General features: G+C 48.8%; 1 protein-coding gene across 2 annotated transcripts in view; it reads left to right on the forward strand.

Moving 5' to 3' along the window:
• Positions 1-19951, forward strand: part of SPATA17 (spermatogenesis associated 17) — a 394114-nt gene that overhangs the window by 39990 nt on the left and 334173 nt on the right. For both annotated transcript variants that reach the window (XM_063919118.1, XM_063919117.1), the window contains exons 2-3: positions 12805-12894; positions 13604-13685. In XM_063919118.1, the coding sequence (XP_063775188.1) occupies positions 12805-12894; positions 13604-13685 (172 nt within the window). The remainder of the gene's footprint in view (positions 1-12804; positions 12895-13603; positions 13686-19951) is intronic.

Consider the following 19951-nt stretch of genomic DNA (forward strand, 5'->3'; position numbering starts at 1 on the left):
GTCGATGGCATGGCGTACACACGGGCCCTCATTCCGAGTTGTTCGCTCGCAAGCTGCTTTTAGCAGCTTTGCACACGCTAAGCCGCCGCCTACTGGGAGTGAATCTTAGCTTATCAAAATTGCGAACGAAAGATTCACAATATTGCGAAAAGATTTCTCTGTGCAGTTTCTGAGTAGCTCGAGACTTACTCTGCCACTGCGATCAGTTCAGTGCTTGTCGTTCCTGGTTTGACGTCACAAACACACCCAGCGTTCGTCCAGACACTCCTCCGTTTCTCCAGCCACTCCCGCGTTTTTCCCAGAAACGGTAGCGCTTTTTCAAACACACCCATAAAATGGCCAGTTTCCGCCCAGAAACACCCACTTCCTGTCAATCACATTACGATCACCAGAACTAAGAAAAAACCTTGTAATGCCGTGAGTAAAATACCTAACTGCATAGCAAATTTACTTGTCGCAGTCGCAGTGCGAACATTGCGCATGCGCAGTTAGCGTAAAATCGCTGCGATGCGAAAAAAAATACTGAGCGAACAACTCGGAATGACCACCACTGAGCGATAAAGTAAACAATGTCGCTAAGGAAGGGGCAAAATGAACGACGTGGTTTAATTTATCGCTAAGTGTGTACCCATCTTTATTATACAAGATTATACAAGAGCTGTGTTTAGTTGTCTTAGTTCAACTTTAGGTGATGATTTTAAAATATTTTATCTGGGCTGATTCAGACCTACTGTATATTCTCTGCAAAGGAAGCCAGAAGTCACAAGTCTGACAGGAGATTTAGAACTGGATTATTTATTTATTTTTTTTTAAACATTGCGTTGGTCCATGGTGGCTGTGCCCCCACCAATAAAGACTTGCCAATCCCATCACCTAGTGGCACACCTGATAGCCATGTAATAACAGCTACGGGTGATTGGTCTCTTTTCCACAGCTTTCTGCAGCGGGGTACACTGGTATTCCACAGGGAATAACATTGGGGTGTAGAGTAGGATCTTGAGCTGAGGCACCAACAGGCTAAAAGCTTTGACTGTTCCCAAGATGCACAGCGCCGCCTCCTCTATAACCCCGCCTCCGTGCACAGGAGCTCAGTTTGTAAGTTGGTGCCTGCAGTGCCTAAGAAGAGCTATTTTAAAGAAGATAGAAGACTTCAAGGTCTGCAGCAGAGGTAATTCTGACATCTCCTGCTGCAGCTCCATCACCTCCCCCAGCGGCGCTGTACACTCCCGCACCCTGGTTGCCGGGTACTTACAGCAGAGGCTCCAGGTCTTCACCCAGGGCACACTCACTAACCAAAGTTCTCCGGTGTCGCGTGGCCGCACTCAGGGATGAGGTAGGAGGGTCGACCAGACCAGACCCGCTGGAAATTGCACTCCGGCGCGGCCATTGGGAGGCGGGCCGCACGCGCTGGCGTGGACACTGTGGCTGTACAGGGACCCCACTAGACCACCAGGGCAAGGGCACAGGTCAGATTAGGCTATAATACATATTATTAAGGCCCGCAGCACCCGGTGGTGAAGTCCAGCAGGGGGATAAGGCTCTGGCCTGTAGCCCCTTCCCCAGCCCCTGGGCGCCATTTAGAGTAAATGTTCCCGCCCTGGAGCTGCATCTCTCTCTTCCTCACTCCCTGTCAGCATTTGGGCGCCATTACACACAGCTGCTCTAATTCTGGGACTGCTGGGTGATGCCTGCTGTGATATTCATCCAGTTTTTACTGTGCATTGATATATCTGTTTATATACATAGCTTTACTCAGTAATACCCCTTTCACACCGCAGCTTGTACCCGGTAGTTTGCCGTTTTAACTGGCTTCCTAAACGGGTCAAGCTGCGTTGTGAAAGGGTCCCCTTCAATTTACCGTTTTCAAAATACCTGTATTTTGAAACGGTAAAAAAGAAGGGTCCTACTCGTTTCAGTCCCATTTCACTGTGCAGTGTGAAAGGGTCTGAAACGGTATTTGCCAGCCCCAGCAGGTCATAGGCTGTCTCCACGTGTGATGTCAGCAGCCACAACCAGGAAACAGCTTGGAAAACACAGGAGACACGTGTGAGAGTGGCTTTATAAACGTTTAGACTGCAAAGCCGTTATAAAATGTCTAATTGGAGTGATGAAGAGGTGAGGGAGCTGCTTTAGGATCAGAGGGGATGAGGGAATCTGCTGCCAAATTACTGGGACAGTCAAGGATACCCTCATATATAAAAACATAGCAAAAATGCTTCAAGCTGCTGGGTTCCATCGTACGACTATCCAAATTATTAATAATGAATTAATTAATAATTATTAATAATGTGTGGGCCAGAAAAGTCCATTTATAATGACAACCACTGTTTTCTATGGGTGAAACGGGTTCAGTGTGAAAGGTACCAAAACGGTAATAAAATGGTAATATACTGGTTACAACATGCAATGTGAAGGGGGTTTAACTGCTCAGACCCGTTTTAAGAACCGTTTCAAATACCATTTCAAAAGCAGGTTTTGCGATGTGAAAGCAGCATAATAGTATTGCTAGTCCAGTGCAGTTTTATTTTTTGTGATAATTCCTGCATTGTACACGTGTGTGTGTGTGTGTGTGTGTGTGTGTGTGTGTGTGTGTGTGTGTGTGTGTGTGTGTGTGTGTGTGTGTGTGTGTATATAGCTGCTGGGTGATCTCTTCTCCGTGTATCTCACTCCTACTGCTATCCCTATATTCTGTAACCTGAGGGGTGTCAGGCTCCGGAGCCTTACCTCCGGCGGGTGCTCCCGCGGGTTACCGTCCCGTCGGTTGGCACGGTTGCGGCGGCAGGGAGCTGCTGGTGGCGGGTCCTCCTGGACGGATGTGCGGCTGCCAAGGACCGGGGGCCGAGGGTCTGGAGAGCCGGGCGGTGCGGCGGGGATCGCTGCGGTAAGGTCCTCTGGTGGTGACACAGTATAGTGTGTCAGAGACAGCAGCTGGCTCAAGCTGTGTGCTGGGGGCAGCCATGTTGGAGACCAGAGTATTACCAATGATGTTCCCAATCTGTGTTCAGCCAATCCTGCGTGTTCTCCCATTACAAAAGGGGGCTGGCTCAGAGGGAGAGTGCCAGTGCTTCAAGTTACTTCCTTGTGAAAGGTTCTCCAGCTCTGTGCTCCCAGGTTACTTCTGGTGCCCTGGTCCTGGTTGTTCTCATCCATCGGTTACCTAAACGCTGCTGCAGTCCTGCTGTCTAAGTCTATTGCCACTCGTGGAAGCGCTCACGGGGTACCAGGTCGTAGAGGAGCTCCAGGTGCTAACGGCGGTTCCCGCAGCAGTCTTCATTTCTTCAAAGTCTAAGTTCTTCAGCCTCGTCTTTAATCATAAAATACAGTCTTCAGTTCCTCTTTACCGGAGTTCTTCAGCTTCACTCTTCAAATCATTTAACCATAGACTCTAATTCTCCCAGTTTCTTCTATTTCTCCAATATTCGTGTACAGCCTGATTATTCATTAAAACTACAGTTATCTTCCTACGAAGTACATTAACACTTGGTTTGGCTTCCACCCCATGAGGAGGAATTACATTCAGCCACCTCGTTTACTCTCCTCACAGGTAGCTGTCCCTTCAGCCAAAACTCGGTTGTCGGAACCCCCACTTACGCCGAGCGTGACAAGGGGGACACGTGCATCAGGGTTATTAGATAATATAGGTATTTCACAGGATATACATATTTTGTATTTTTCTCTTATGTTTATCAGTCACATTTTACCTCAGAAATTCTCTGTTTGTGCTGTCATGCACAAGGGGTTTGTGTTAGGTATTCTATCTCCTGACATTGTACTGTGTAGCCCGTCGTTTACGCTTTCATATTATGTAAGCTACAGGGGGCAATGGGTCTGGGACTGATTCAGCCGTGTGCGGTTATGATGTCCCCGATGCATTTGAGGATAACATGGCTGCGGAGGGTTCAGGTTTTGGGGGTTCTATACTCCCCAGTCAGTTTGTAACAACGGGGGCACATCAGGGCCCGCCTTGGTCTGCCTTTTCTAATTTACTGACTACATTGGTAACTAGACTTGCGCCCCCTGTGGGACCTCCAGTGCCTTATCAGCCTTATATGGTCCCTGTGGTTATCCGCCACGGATGGATGCTCTGTCCACTCAGTTACAGCACTTGAATAACTCTTTGGATAAATGTATTCCTGACCCTCGCCTGCCTAAGACTAAACCTAAGAAGTCCTCCAAGCGGGCTGTTACTTCCTCTCAATCCATGCATGTTCTGGATACCTCTTCCGATGAAGATAGCGTGTTTACTGACCCCACAGACTCTGATCATGACGTTTCTGATGGGGAATCTGTTTCACAGGTGGATGTTCCTGATCTCTTAGAGGCTATCAGGCTCATTCTTCAGATTGATGATGATCCTGAACCTGCTACTACATCTAAGAAACTGGACAGGTTCAAACGTTAGAAGGTTACTAAATCAGTTTTACCTCATTCTAACCACTTGGTTGACATATGTTAGGAACCCTGGGAGAACCCAGGAAAGAAATTCACCCCGCACAAGAAGATGCTAGCCCGCTATCCCCTTGCGGCAGAATTGAGTACAAATTGGGAAACGCCACCGTCGGTGGACTCGCAAATCGCTCGGCTGGTGGTGTCATTTGCTCTGCCTGTCACTACCGTCACTTCTCTCAAGGAGCCAACGGATAAGCGTCTGGAGGGCTGCTTAAAGCTATCTATACCTTTGCAGGGGCTGTGCATAGGCCCACCATTGCAGCTACTTGGGCCACAGAAGCTTTTGAGGCGTGGGCTCTGGAAATGGAGGCTGAGTTTCCGTCCGATTTTCCTGAACATGCCAGACAATGTCTCTCTTATATTGTCACGGCATCTCATTACATTAAAGAAGCAGCTTCAGATGCCGGTGTTCTGGCGGCCAAGGCTGCTATGACATCCATTTTGGCTCGCCATATTCTCTGGTTACGGTCCTGGTCGGTGGACTTGGACTCTAAGAAAACCCTGGAGGTGCTCCCGTTTAAAGGAAACATCCTCTTTGGTGAGGATCTCACCAAAATTGTCGCTGACTTGGCGTCTGCTAAGACTGCATGTCTACCTAATAATACTCCTTCGGCCCCGAAGGCTAAAGGGCCCTACACACATGCCGATTTGTTTGAAATATATGAACGATCTCGTTCATAAATGAACGAGAACTCGTACATATCTTTCAGTGTGGAGGCTCCAGCCTGCTTCCAAATCTGACAAGCCTGCGGCATGACGAGTCGGGCCTTCCCCTGGGGGATCCCAGGGTGGGAGGCCGACTTCTACCAGGTATGGTTGAAGACCACTTCAGACGCTTGGGTACGGGAAGTCATCACTCACGGATACACTATATCCTTCAAGACACGTCCCCCTCCTCACTGTTGCCTGACGGACATCCCTTCGGATCAAGTGAACGCAACAAATCTCCGTTTAGTGGTACAATCCCTCCTGGACACCGGAGTCGTAGTGCCTGTGCCTCTGGCTCAGAGGACCAGGGGGTACTATTCAACGCTGTTCCTAGTCCCCAAACAGAATGGTTCCTTCCGGCCCATTCTCAACCTCCAATCTTTGAACAAGTTTGTGAGGGTCTCCAAGTTTCGTATGGAGACCCTTCGCTCTATTGTCCTGGCTTTGGAACCAGGAGACTATGTGGTATCCCTGGATATACAGGATTCTCACCTGCATATCCCTATTGCCATGTCACATCAGCAATACCTGCGGTTTGCTCTTGGCAATCTCCATTACCAATTCCAGGCCTTACCGTTTGGTCTGACCACGGCTCCACAAATTTTCACCAAGGTCATGGCAGTTATGACGGCTTCACTCCGCCGTCGGGGTATGAGGATCCTGCCGTATCTGGATGACCTGCTGATCCTGGTCAATTCCCCAGAAGTTCTCCTCTGTCATTTGGATCTGACGATCCAGTTTCTGCAAGCCCACAGGTGGCTCATCAACTGCAAGAAATCATCCCTGGTCCCTGCTCAGAGCATGGTGCATCTGGGAGCGTTGTTGGACACTCACAACCAGAGGTTGATTTTGTCACCGGAGAAAGTCCTGAAGCTTCAGGACAAGATACGTTGCTTCCACTCTCGTCCGCGTGTGTCGATACACTCGGCGATGCAAGTACTAGGCCTCATGGTGTCGGCTTTCGACATGGTGGAGTACGCTCAATTTCATTCCCGCCCTCTGCAGAAACTGATTCGTGCCAAGTGGGACGGCCTGCCTCACCGGATCAGGTCTCAAATGATCTCCTTGTCTCCGGAGGTGCGTCTGTCACTGACCTGGTGGCTGCAGGACCAACGATTGAGCAGGGGTCGTCTCTTCTGGATCTTCAACTGGGTCCTTCTGACGACGGATGCCAGTCTGTGGGGCTGGGGCGTGGTGTTGGAGCAACACTCTCTTCAGGGTCGGTGGACCAGGAAGGAGTCTCTCCTCCCCAAAAACTTTCTGGAATTACGGGTGGTGTTCAATGCTCTAAAACTGGCCCAGCATCTGGTACTGAACAGGCCTGTTCAAGTACAGTCAGACAACACCACCACGGTGGCGTACATAAATCATCAAGGTGGCACTCGAAGCCGCATGGCAATGGGGGAAGTATCAAGGATTCTTCAGTGGGTGGAACGTCATCTGCCAGCCATATCGGCAGTGTTCATTCCGGGGGTCCTAAACTGGGAAGTGAACTTCCTCAGTCGTCAGGACATACACGCTGGAGAGTGGAGCCTCCATCCAGAAGTATTTCAACTCCTACTGGACAAGTGGGGCCTCCCAGATGTGGACCTGATGGCGTCTCAACACAATCACAAGGTTCCGGTCTTCGGAGCAAGGACAACGGATCCTCAAGCGGCATTCGTGGACACACTGGCAATTCCATCGAACTTTCGGCTGCCGTACATGTTCCCTCCAGGTTCTATGCCTTTGATACATCCGCCTCCCAGGATGCTTCCTTTCGACGCCGGGTTCTTGTGCCTGCTACGGTGCGTCCCCTCCCATAAGGAACTGCTTTAGGACATCCCCGATGTTATTCCCTGTGGAATACCAGTGTACCCTGCAGCAGAAAATTAGATTTATGGTAAGAACTTACCGTTGTTAAATCTCTTTCTGCGAGGTACACTGGGCTCCACAGGGCGCCCACCCTGATGCACTTAGCTTCTTTGGGTTGGTATGGCATTAGCCGCTGATACCTTCTCTTGTCGTGAGAGTGTGGTGTATGTGGCTACTAACGGTTGTCATCTCTTTTACCTGCTACTGCATTGGACTGGTTAACAAAACTGAGCTCCAGTGCCTGGAGGCGGGGATATAGAGGAGGCGGTGCAATGCATCCTGGGAACAGTCAAAGCTTTAGCCTGTTGGTGCCTCGGATCAAGAGCCTACTCTACACCCCGATGTTATTCCCTGTGGAATCCAGTGTACCTCGCAGAAAGAGATTTAACAACGGTAAGGTCTTACCATAAATCTCGTTTTCTTCATGTTGCATGCTGGATGGTTTCTTCATGTTGCATGCTGGTTGGCATGGTTTCTCCATGTTGCATGGTTTTTCAATTCGGTGTGAGCTAGTATGATTCTCACCGCTGTCTGTCTATTCCTTCTCTCGAAGTATGTCCGGCTCCTCGGGCACAGTTTCTAGACTGAGTCTGGTAGGAGGGGCATAGAGGGAGGAGCCAGCCCACACTATTTATCTCTTAAAGTGCCTATGGCTCCTAGTGGACCTGTCTATACCCCATGGTACTAAAATGGACCCCAGCATCCTCTACGGACTACGAGAAAAGGATTTACCGGTGTATATATATAACACAAATCTCCCTTTCTGCACTAATTGAACTCAGAGTGCTAGGGTAGGGATCTTTTTCAATCATTTGAACCGGCTGCCTTATTCCACTAGGTCCCCTGTTAGGAGGGACCAAAACAATAGATATGCAGCAATAGTGAAATTGGCGCCTTGGGACTGTTATAACACCCCTAATTACAATAGATTGACACAATGTCCAAATATAATCTTATTTAAAAAAGCAATCAGTAGGTTCCAATATACAAATGTATTAAAATTTATAAAAAACCATCTGAAACGGTAATGTTATAAATGTTCGTAAAACGTTTCATCCACCACTAACATCCACTGGTGGTCCACATAAGAGCAAGTGTACAGATATTTCCTTCACAAACTCCTCCTAAGATTGTAGACTGGAGGTCACATCACAACAAGACTGATAACCCCTATAATCAGTCTTGTTGTTGCTCTTATGTGGACTTATGTCATCATTTTGGTGACCCATGAAATCAGCGGCCCGGCTGTTGGACTCAGACTATCAGTACTGGTCACATTGGCACTAGCGGGCATACCGTACCCACTATACCAAGCTGACGAAATGTCACTTTTTTGTCCCAGCCATAAACCATACTTCCAGATGTTCCTGATTTTGCCTGCGACATACTGATCTATATTGGTATTGAAAGTTTCTACCTCTGAAATGTATAAAAGCGTTGCCGGCTTCTTTGATGTTTTGCTGTCAATCCTCATAGATGTTGTTTGCTGGGAAGTTACTGACGTGTTATTTTTAGTATCTTGCTTATACTATAAACTTTCTCTAAAAGTAACACTAGCAAGTAGGAACAAGTAAGACAGGGACTGGCCAGGTTAAAGTGTAAATGCAACATACTGCAGTAGAAACAATAAGATGCCACATTTTATCCAATCCTCAATGCTGCATCCCGGCTCATCTTCCTCACGAAACGCACTACGTCCACCTCCCCTCTCCTACAAGCTCTTCACTGGCTCCCCTTCCCCTTCAGAATCCAATTCTAACTTCTCACACTCACTTACAAAGCCCTCACCCACTCCTCTCCCATCTACATCTCTGACCTTATCTCCCTTTACTCTCCCACTCGTCCTCTTCCCTCTGCTAATGCACGCCGCCTCTCCTGCCTACTGATTACTTCCTCCCACTCCTACCTCCAAGATTTCTTACGTGCTGCTCCCTTTCTCTGGAATTCTCTCCCTCTCCCGCTCAGACTCTCCACCTCTCTACAAAACTTCAAATGGGCTCTCATGACACACCTTCACCAAACCCAGCCAAATCTCATCCTAACCCTCTGTCCCACGCTCGGTCTACCCCATCTGTGTCACCCCTATCTGTCTGCCCCTGCCCTTTAGAATGTAAGCTCTCACGAGCAGGGCCCTCTTCCCTCATGTGCTTATCCTTCTCTTTCTTAAACTATCCTTGACGGCTCCTAAACCTGCGGTTTTCTGACACTTTGATACTTATGTCAGTGTTACTTACCCTGAACTTGTCTTTTATTGTCTTCAACTGTAAGTCACTATTGTCCCGTTTTGCCTTTTCATTTATGTATTATGTAATTGGGCGCTGCTGATCCCTTGTGGTGCCTTATAAATAAAGGATAATAATAATTTTAGCTTGCTGATGTATGTGGACTACATTGAGGAATACCATCCAGCAGCATCACATGTTAGAAGCTGCTGCACACCTACAACCGTCCCAGTATTGATGGCACGTTGCTGGGTTGGGTGTTTGGTGCCACTGTTATGATAGGGATGACATTGTCCTGGTCTGGCGGGCAGCTGGGCAGTATGTCTCATTCACCTCTTAGCCGCATGGCAGATTGGGTGGATGCCGCTTACACCTTACACTGGTGCATGTGAGGGGAGAAGAGACAGAATGCCCTTGGGGGCACAGCTCTATCATACCTGCACCAGCGCTCTTTGGGGGCCAATATTCTGTGTTTATTTATAACATAGTGGGAAATAGTTATTTGGGTGTCTGTTTGTAATAGGCGCCCAGAGGAGCAAAGAATTTGTTGCTGTTGTAATCCAACTTTTCTGCATATTCGTTGCTCGTATTCTCCACCAATTGTAATGATATGAGGTCATTAGCTCGGTAGTGGGGAGTATTTGGCACAGTGGCTAAATAAATACATGAAAAGTGCTTTACTGTCAGCGTAAATAAACAGAAACAAAACAACAAACAGCCTAGCCCCCATTCATGGCAACTAGCTCACTCCTTTACCCCTCACTAAAAGTAAGCAGCTAATCTGCAAACATAAAGTCTCACAAAACTCTTACACTCTGCTTCCTGCAGAATAACACAGGCTCCAGCCTGGTCTCTGGCTTTGTTCTACCAGCAGCTGCTCCCATATACGGTCTCAGTCCTGCATACCCTCCAACATTTTACAAAGGAAAACCAGTACAATTTAGGAAAGGGAGTGTGGCTACGGCCAAAGAGGGCGTGGTCTAGCCCCTTTCCTATACTTTCAATGTTAATTTGGAGAGTCAAAAATCAGTACAAAGCCCTTTTTGGCAGGTACAGACCATAAAAAAAGGTACTGTACCTGCCAAAATGGTACAGTTGGAGGGTATGAGTCCTGCTTCCTGCAGGATAACACAGGCTCCGACCTGGTCTACGGCTTTGTTCTACCAGCAGCTGCTCCCATATACGGTCTCAGTCCTGCTTCCTGCAGGATAACACAGGCTCCGACCTGGTCTACGGCTTTGTTCTACCAGCAGCTGCTCCCATATACGGTCTCAGTCCTGCTTCTTGCAGAATAACACAGGCTCCGGCCTGGTCTCCGGCTTTGTTCTACCAGCAGCTGCTCCCATATACGGTCTCAGTCCTGCTTCTTGCAGAATAACACAGGCTCCGACCTGGTCTACGCCTTTGTTCTACCAGCAGCTGCTCCCATATACGGTCTCAGTCCTGCTTCCTGCAGGATAACACAGGCTCCGGCCTGGTCTCCCGCTTTGTACTACCAGCAACTGCTCCCATATACGGTCTCAGTCCTGCTTCTTGCAGAATAACACAGGCTCCGGCCTGGTCTCCGGCTTTGTACTACCAGCAGCTGCTCCCATATACGCTCGCAGTCCTGCTTCTTGCAGAATAACACAGGCTCCGGCCTGGTCTCCGGCTTAGTTCTACCAGCAGCTGCTCCCATATACGGTCTCAGTCCTGCTTCTTGCAGAATAACACAGGCTCCGACCTGGTCTCCGGCTTTGTTCTACCAGCAGCTGCTCCCATATACGGTCTCAGTCCTGCTTCCTGCAGAATAACACAGGCTCCGGCCTGGTCTCCGGCTTTGTTCTACCAGCAGCTGCTCCCATATACGGTCTCAGTCCTGCTTCTTGCAGAATAACACAGGCTCCGGCCTGGTCTCCGGCTTTGTTTTACCAGCAACTGCTCCCATATACGGTCTCAGTCCTGCTTCTTGCAGAATAACACAGGCTCCGGCCTGGTCTCCCGCTTTGTTCTACCAGCAACTGCTCCCATATACGGTCTCAGTCCTGCTTCTTGCAGAATTACACAGGCTCTGACCTGGTCTCCGGCTTTGTACTACCAGCAACTGCTCCCATATACGGTCTCAGTCCTGCTTCTTGCAGAATAACACAGGCTCCGGCCTGGTCTCCCGCTTTGTTCTACCAGCAACTGCTCCCATATACGGTCTCAGTCCTGCTTCCTGCAGGATAACACAGGCTCCGGCCTGGTCTCCGGCTTTGTACTACCAGCAACTGCTCCCATATACGGTCTCAGTCCTGCTTCTTGCAGAATAACACAGGCTCCGGCCTGGTCTCCGGCTTTGTTCTACCAGCAGCTGCTCCCATATACGGTCTCAGTCCTGCTTCTTGCAGAATAACACAGGCTCCGGCCTGGTCTACGGCTTTGTTCTACCAGCAGCTGCTCCCATATACGGTCTCAGTCCTGCTTCTTGCAGAATAACACAGGCTCTGACCTGGTCTCCGGCTTTATACTACCAGCAACTGCTCCCATATACGGTCTCAGTCCTGCTTCTTGCAGAATAACACAGGCTCTGACCTGGTCTCCGGCTTTATACTACCAGCAGCTGCTCCCATATACGGTCTCAGTCCTGCTTCTTGCAGAATAACACAGGCTCCGGCCTGGTCTCCGGCTTTGTTCTACCAGCAGCTGCTCCCATATACGGTCTCAGTCCTGCTTCTTGCAGAATAACACAGGCTCCGGCCTGGTCTCCGGCTTTGTTCTACCAGCAACTGCTCCCATATACGGTCTCAGTCCTGCTTCCTGCAGGATAACACAGGCTCCGGCCTGGTCTCCGGCTTTGTTCTACCAGCAGCTGCTCCCATATACGGTCTCAGTCCTGCTTCCTGCAGGATAACACAGGCTCCGGCCTGGTCTCCGGCTTTGTTCTACCAGCAACTGCTCCCATATACGGTCTCAGTCCTGCTTCTTGCAGGATAACACAGGCTCCGGCCTGGTCTCCGGCTTTGTACTACCAGCAGCTGCTCCCATATACGGTCTCAGTCCTGCTTCTTGCAGAATAACACAGGCTCCGGCCTGGTCTTTGGCTGGCTGGGCTGTCTGCCACAGCTTCACAGTTGCAGTCCTCTCTCTCCCACAGGCTGAAGCCTGGCCATCTGGCCTGTATCACTGTTTCAGCCCTACCTGAGCTCTGTGCAAAAGCCAGCCTCTAGGTGTCTTCCCACACTCCTTTTCTTCTCTATGTGGGCGAAATTCTCCTGCCCCACACAGAAAATGCTGCTCACCAGCGCCATCTCTGGTGATACTCTCATTAGCCACTATTATTAGCCTTTCTGGTGTTCAGGGCAATTTCTCTGTTTTTGATGCATCCCCCCACATTTCCCACACTGTAGAATTACTGCGATAAGCATTATCTAATTGAATAGTGCAGGTTGCGGGAGCACGTGTGCTGGAACTAGCCAGTGACGTGTGTGTAAAATCTCTGCTTAAAGTGGCTGATTAACCTTGCCCCTTAATACAACATGTAGATCAGTATTAAAAGTTGCAAAATGCGTTAGCGAGCTGTTGATGACGTGTTTTTTCCTTCCATTTGCAGAGCTGCGGAAGAGAACCGGCTGCAGGAATACAATGCGGCGTTAGTGATCCAGAGCTGGTTCAGAGGATGCAGAGTGCGAGCTTATATCAGGTAGGAATTATTTTATTAGAGACAACTGTTTTCCAGCAAATTAGTGTTACCCACGAGATCATGTGCAACAAAGTGCAGCTGAAAGTGCAAGGACGTGATGTCACACATCAGCCAATCAGCATGAGGTAACAATTATATAATACGTTCTATAAAACAATAAGTAGAATTTGATTGGTTGCTATAGGCAACATCCCCACCATGTACACTGTACATCTCCCCCAAATTCTCCAACTACAGATCAGATAAAAAATTCAAGCAAGCTGACTAGGTTCCAGGGGCACAGAGGGGGGGACTGTGCTTGTTGGAGGGGCCTGGGCCAGCTGCTGAGGGGGACAGGTTTTTGCAACGCACATCTTTTTTTTTTTTTCTGGAGGGGACCTGACCACGCCCCCTCAGTATCACCCGGGCCCCGCAGACGTCTCAGTGGCCCTGATAGGTTCAAACATGTTTGAGCCACTTTGAACATTTAGAAAACCTATAGTTATACTCGTGAAGACATGTTCAGAGTTCTCTGCTCGAGGCTGTTTGTGTTACAAAGCCGATTGGCAAGAAACGAGGTAGACCCCACAAACTGGCCAAATTCATTCCTTTTTTTGAACAAATTCCAGTTATTTCTGCATCTGTGTAGCTGCCAATCACGTGACGTGTCATCTACCTAACAATGACCTCAGATATTGGAGGTTTCACGTCTCCGTTGTTGTCCTTCTAGGTACCTGCACAGAATGATGACCGTCATCCAGAAATGGTGGCGAGCTTATTCAGCGAGAAAGTTTTTCCGAAGTAAAGTGCAGGTAATGATCAAGGCTTGTGTTGGGTATTCTGCATTATACAGGGCGGTTTATGGAGCGATTGTAGAGAAGATAAACTCACGTTTGTGATACAAAGATGTCCGTGGGCTATTGAAATATACATGTAAATACATCTGTCCAGCGTAATAACCGTCCCTTTCCATTACTGGCAGTGACATAAAGCGGTGGAGGGACAGCGGAGCCTTTACACAAACTAAGTTCTCATTTCCTGTATCGGAAAGTCTTGTTTTGTCTGCTTGTTCATCGTTCTCCGCCTTGTGCCGCAACACCCATCCCCTCAGGATGACGGAACGTGGTGTGTCCGATCACTACCCCTGGCCCCTGAGCGCATCCACACACAGACAGATGCAGCCACCCTGCAGTGTTCTCACCAGCGCACACACAGATTCCGTCTCTCAGCGCTGCGCAGTCCCAGCCACCATTTTATCTCTCTTATCTGCCCGCCTTTCACTCTTTCTCATACAGCAGTTTCACATCGATTTATTTCAGAAATTGTTCAATTATAAGGTGCCAAAAAATTCTGCACCGCTGCACGTTTGGTACGACAAGGAAGATTGCTCTAAAAGTACAACATTGTCCTAGTAAAACTCTGCATGTGCGGGCAAATGTGTCTGATAATCCTACAGATCCTGCCGTGTGAGCACCGAGGCGCGACGGGTCACTGACGGCTGGAAAGGAAACATCCGCTGCTGCGTTACGTCTCTGATCATTGGATAACTAGGTGATTCATCGTGCCCTACGGGCGCTCTTCACACCGTCGCAAGGGGCTACGTCCCCTTAACCCTTGCACGCCCTTGGGGCGTGTAATATTTTTAATCTATGGAGTTCCGCAGGTGGGGGAGGGAGTCTTGAGCCACCGCGGTTGGGGGAGGTGTGGGGGTGTCGCGGGCGGGGGAGGGGCGGGTGTGGTGGTGACGTGGGTGGGGGAGGGAGTCCTGAGCCACCGCAGGTGGGGGAGGTACGGTTTCGGGGGTGCCATGGATGGGCGAAGGGTTGGTGCTGGGTGTGCCGCAGGTGGGGGAGGTGCGGTTGCGGGGGTGTCGTGGGTGGTGGAGGGGCGGATGTGGGGGTGACGCGGGTGGGGAGGGGCTCCAGAGCCACCACGGGTGGGGGAGAGATGGGCGCGGTGGTGCCGCATTTAGGGGAGGGGCAGGTGCGGGGGTGCCGCAGGTGAGGGAGTGGGTTCGGAGCCACCGCGGGTGGGGGGGTTTCGGGGATGCAGAGCCACCACGGTTGGGGGAGGGGTGGGTGCGGTGGTGCAGCGGGTGAGGGAGGAGGTCTGGAGCCACCGTGGGTGGGGGAGGGGCGGCTGCAGGGGTGCCGTGGCTGGGAGAGGGGCAGGTGCGGGGGTGCCGCTGATGGAGGAGGGGGTCCGGTGCCACCGCGGGTGGGGGAGGGGCGAGTGTGGTAGTGCCGTGGGTGGGGGAGGGGTGGATGGGGGTGTGCTGTGGATGGGGAGGGGCAGGTTTGCTGTGGGTGGGGGAGGGGCAGGTAATGCTCCTGGAAGCAGCTAAGCTGCTTACCTTTGTTGGTGCTCCCTGCAGCAGGCGGTGAAGGCTTCTGTGCCCAGGCCAGGCACCGCAGCTTCTCCCCGACGGCGAGTCCCTCTGCAGCCAAGTGGAGTCCAGGGAACACACAGCAGCCAAAGGGCAGAGCCTCCCATTGGATGTAACCTGTGTGGGAGGGCGTTTCTCACCCAATCAGCTGTGGGCTGGGTGTGATAGACCTGCCGCTAACCCAATGAGAGCTCCTAGCCACGCCCAGCGTTAGGAATGAGTCACAGAGTCACAGATCTGGGCTAATATATAGGTGATAAAGATGATTGTCTGCATTTGCGCCTATGTGCGGTGTTTGGCTGCATTGGGGCAGTATGGTGGACTGTGTAAGCACATTGCGCCAGGCCCTGCCTGTTACCACTTTAGGACTATCCCCTGCTGACTTAGTCACATTGAGTCTCGTTTATGTCTTTGCATATGAGAGTGAGATATTGGGTCACTTATTCATTGCGTACTCCAAGTGTCTCCAGACCTGCAGTATGTGCATGATGGTTAGAGGGTGGTTTGTAAAAATCCACTTTTATAGGGCCAACTGCGGTACCTTACTAAAAAGGGGAACGCCCCCTAATGGTAGCTTTCCCACCTTAAATCTCATTGATGTAAAGCTAATATGCCTGTCCTGCCTGCATCATTCCCATATGTAGTACCCATCCCTGTGCAATATCTATGTACATTAGATATGCAGGATTCCGGCGTCGGTATAATGGCCGTCGGTCTCCGGACCGCCGGTCACATAACCGCATCCCTCTGTGCACATTTGTCTACCTGCAGCAATAACCGCACAGCTCCTGATATTTGTTCATGTCTTTCAGGATAATCCTGTAACCTGGATTTATAATTCCAATGCTCCATACAAAATACATTTAACTTACATTTTTCTTTAGCTACATCTCTCCCGTCTATTGCAGCATTAGCCGGTTTCCTACAAATCTATCTTTAATATAAACATTTAGCAATGTGTTTTACGTTATCTATAGTTCTAAATAACCAGACAAAGATTAATCTATTAAATACAAGTTTTTCCATAAACTTGCTGACATAATGGCTTTGTACCCCCCCATTGATTATAATACTTGCTACCGTGTTTGCTTCATTCCTATTGTAGAGATGAATTTGTAGGTCACTTTAAACATTTTCCTCCGCTAATAGCTAGAGAGGTGTCAGTTGCCAGCAAACAAGGTAAAGCATATGCGCAAAATGCCTGTGATTACTTGCTAATAAATCACCCTAATGATCATATACAAAATTGCGAAATAAAAGTTGCACTGATGCGTAAAATAAAAGCTCATCAGCTGCAGAACCCATATGTGCACTGTAACCGTGTTTTGTCAACATTCCTCTGATCTATCTCCTTTTATCTGCCGAGTTAGGGATCCTGGACTGGAAACAGCCCTCCGTAGTGGTCCCCGTGCTCCGGCCCGAGGTCATACCAGTATATATTCATCTTCTTGTCTGTCCAGGGACCCCCCTAATTCCCCACTCACTCTCACTCCTCTATGTGACCCGATTGGTTTTAAATACCTGTCGTTTATTCACAACGACCACCTGCGTGAAATACTAGAGTGTTCCGGAAGTCACAGCTGGGCAGATGAAATCTGGTAAACTGGAGACTGCAGAATGTGCTGCTGGGCACGTGGTGGGCCTGCGGGGAACTATGGGGAATGATCCGGTTATCTCCACCCACAATTCCTGAGATAAGTATTCAGCTCCTCATTGTGTGGTGTGGATGCTATGTGACCAGTTGTGGGATCTCCCAGACAGAACTAATACCACTTACATTGCCCTCCTGGCACCAGTGCGTTGTGTAGTATTCCTCGTATGTTACACAGATCACAGAACTCCATCAAAACTTCTAATCTCCTTATTATTATACCACATTATTCCTTATAATAATTGATCTACAGGGTGCTCCTGATAGACAGACAGTTGTCTTTCCATCATACAGATGGAGCCTTGCTCATCTATGCTGTCTATGGCGTTAGTCCCGATCACGGAGTCGCAGCGTGCCTGGGCACAAGACAGTGTGCCTAGTCATATGGAGACTCACAGAGCTTATCATGGCGTTTGGCATTACTGGTGAGTGTAATACCTCCGATCATCCACCAGATGTCGCTTTTTAAAATCATCATTGCGCATGCGTGTGGTCTCCTTTGAAATACAGTACACTATAGCGCAAGAACTACTTTACTGTACACTGTATGGGCAATGCTGTACGAGCGTATCATTACGCTATTTAAAATACACTGCGGCAATGAGGTTCCGTAGACAAACCAATAAATAAAAATAGTGTATACAGACGCAAACCAATGTGTTAAAGCAATGGTCTATTAACATTAGGTTTATGTGAGCTATTAAATTAAAATTGGCTTAAAGCTTAATATCTCCGGTTCTGGAGGTCCGTTCAGCTCAGGTTGATATAGAAGGGGAGACTACTAGCTACCAGAGGATACTGATCCCAAGTTTCTGTGACCCCCGCAAGGCTAACGGCAAGCGTCGGGACCCATGGTTGGTCTGAATTAACAGGCCCATGGAAAATGGGTCTACTTTTTGCCCCAATATCTCCAGTTCTGGGTGTCCCAGAGAATCAAGACCTGTACCATACGAAAGAGGAGACTCTTCGCTTTCCGAGCAGATCAGCCACTAGTTCATCTGACACCGCAAAGGGAAATGGCAAGCAACCGTGTGTCGGGTCCCCTCCAATTGTCCGCACAGCTTGCGCGGGGTGCAGGGTTTTTGGCATACAGGAACATAGGGAGGAGCTTTTATCTCTCCCCATTATACTTATAAAGATAACACTTGAGGCTCTAGCCTTTACAGCAGAATACGTTACAAGCTGTTCGTGCTACTTAGTACTCAAATAGAAAATACTGTACAGAGACGCTCTAAAGGTTATATCGGCAAGTGTTATCTTTATAAGTGAAATGGGGAGAGATAGAAGCTCCTTCCTAAGTACCTGGATGCCAAAACAACGTGCTTAGTGTCTCTGTACAGTATTTTCTATTTGAGTACTAAGTAGCACGAACAGCTTGTAATGAAAGAATCTTTTTCGTATGGTACCTGTCTCAAGTCTCTGGGACACCCAGAAATGGAAATATCAGGGCACAAAGTGGACCCATTTTCCCATAGAATATAATGGACCCATTAATTCAGAACCACCGTGGGTTCCGACACTGCCGTTAGCCTTATGAGGGTCACAGAAACTTGGGGTCAGTATCCTCTGGTAGCTAATCATCCCTCCTTCCATACCAACCACGGTTCTGAGCCGACTGGACCCCCAGAATGGGAGATATTAAGCTTTAAGCCCATTTTAATTTAATAGCTCACATAAACCTAATGTCAATGGACCATTGCTTTAACACGTTCGTTTGCGTCTGTATACACTTTTTTTTATTTATTGATTTATTGGTTTCTTTTTTTTGGGTCCCAACACAGAATGAATAATTTCAACAGCATCTCTGAACTCCGCTTGTTAACCCCCACCTCATCCTTCACCCCTCAACTTGGAATCTTATATAAATGAATGTTATAAAAAAAAATAATGAATAAAGTGTCAAGAAGAAAAAACAAAACAAAGGCATTCGCACTTTGGGAATCGAACCCAGGACTCTGAGCATGGGGCGCGGGACACTTCACTGCTTGGCCATGATGTCTGGGCATAAAGACACAAGCTCATGTGTAAATGTAAGCAGTGATCCCTTCCCATGGGTTTTGCTGTATTGGCTACGAGACTTGGACGCTCGCAAACAGCACTGTATGCCTAATGTCATTGGACCATTGCTATAACGCGTTCGCTTGTGTCTGTATACACTAATTTTATTGATTGATTTATCGGTTTCTTTTTTTTAAATCGACTCTCTCCGTCTGACCATTGGTCTGTGTGTACAGTATACAGTAACATTCCAGTCGTCACTGACCATTTGCCAGAACTTGTAGATCAAGCTGCCGCTATTTGCTCTACAGTACTGGATTAGTGGAGCATTAGCCACCCAGTGGTGAAGATGTGTATTGCATGCTGCATATGTAGTCGTGCCTCAACACGCCTGTCTGTGCAACAACTGAACAACCTGAGCTATCACTTAGGCGTGATTAATCCTCCGTTTAGTCGGAGAAACAGCAACGATGAGGGAGGCTCCATCATAGACGAATTCCACACATGTAACATTACTGCTTGCCACATGAAAACATATTTTTGCACATATTCATGTTGTGTCGTATATACATATAAATAACCACCCGCAGGGGCATTTTAAGCCTGGAGGGGGCTTGTGCAGATATCCATGGACCCCCTTCCCCTGATAAATAAAAAGGCATTGCACATGCACAGAATTGCACAAAGACTGTAGCACTGTGTCAGGGTCTTTTGCAGGTGATACTGTATATGCCAGCGATATTGCTGTTATAATGGTATGTGTGCAGCAGGGTGGTATATCGGGCAGGTAAGTTAATGGGTGCAGATTGTGTGGTATGGCCCCCCAAGGGCCAGTGTACATTGCACACCCCGCACCCATTATAGATACCAGTGTTAATACATGACCCCATCCAGCACTGGGCGTCTCCCCTGTTGTTCCCACTGTTTCCTGTGGGAGCTGTCTCACTCAGACCTCTGCTTAGAGCCCCTGGGGCCACAGCCTCTTCATGATGGATGGATGGTTGTCTCCCTCGTCCAGTCAGTGACGGATCACTACTTTACAG

Source organism: Pseudophryne corroboree, chromosome 4 (genome assembly GCF_028390025.1).
Source record: "Pseudophryne corroboree isolate aPseCor3 chromosome 4, aPseCor3.hap2, whole genome shotgun sequence".
In the NCBI taxonomy this organism is placed as follows: domain Eukaryota; kingdom Metazoa; phylum Chordata; class Amphibia; order Anura; family Myobatrachidae; genus Pseudophryne; species Pseudophryne corroboree.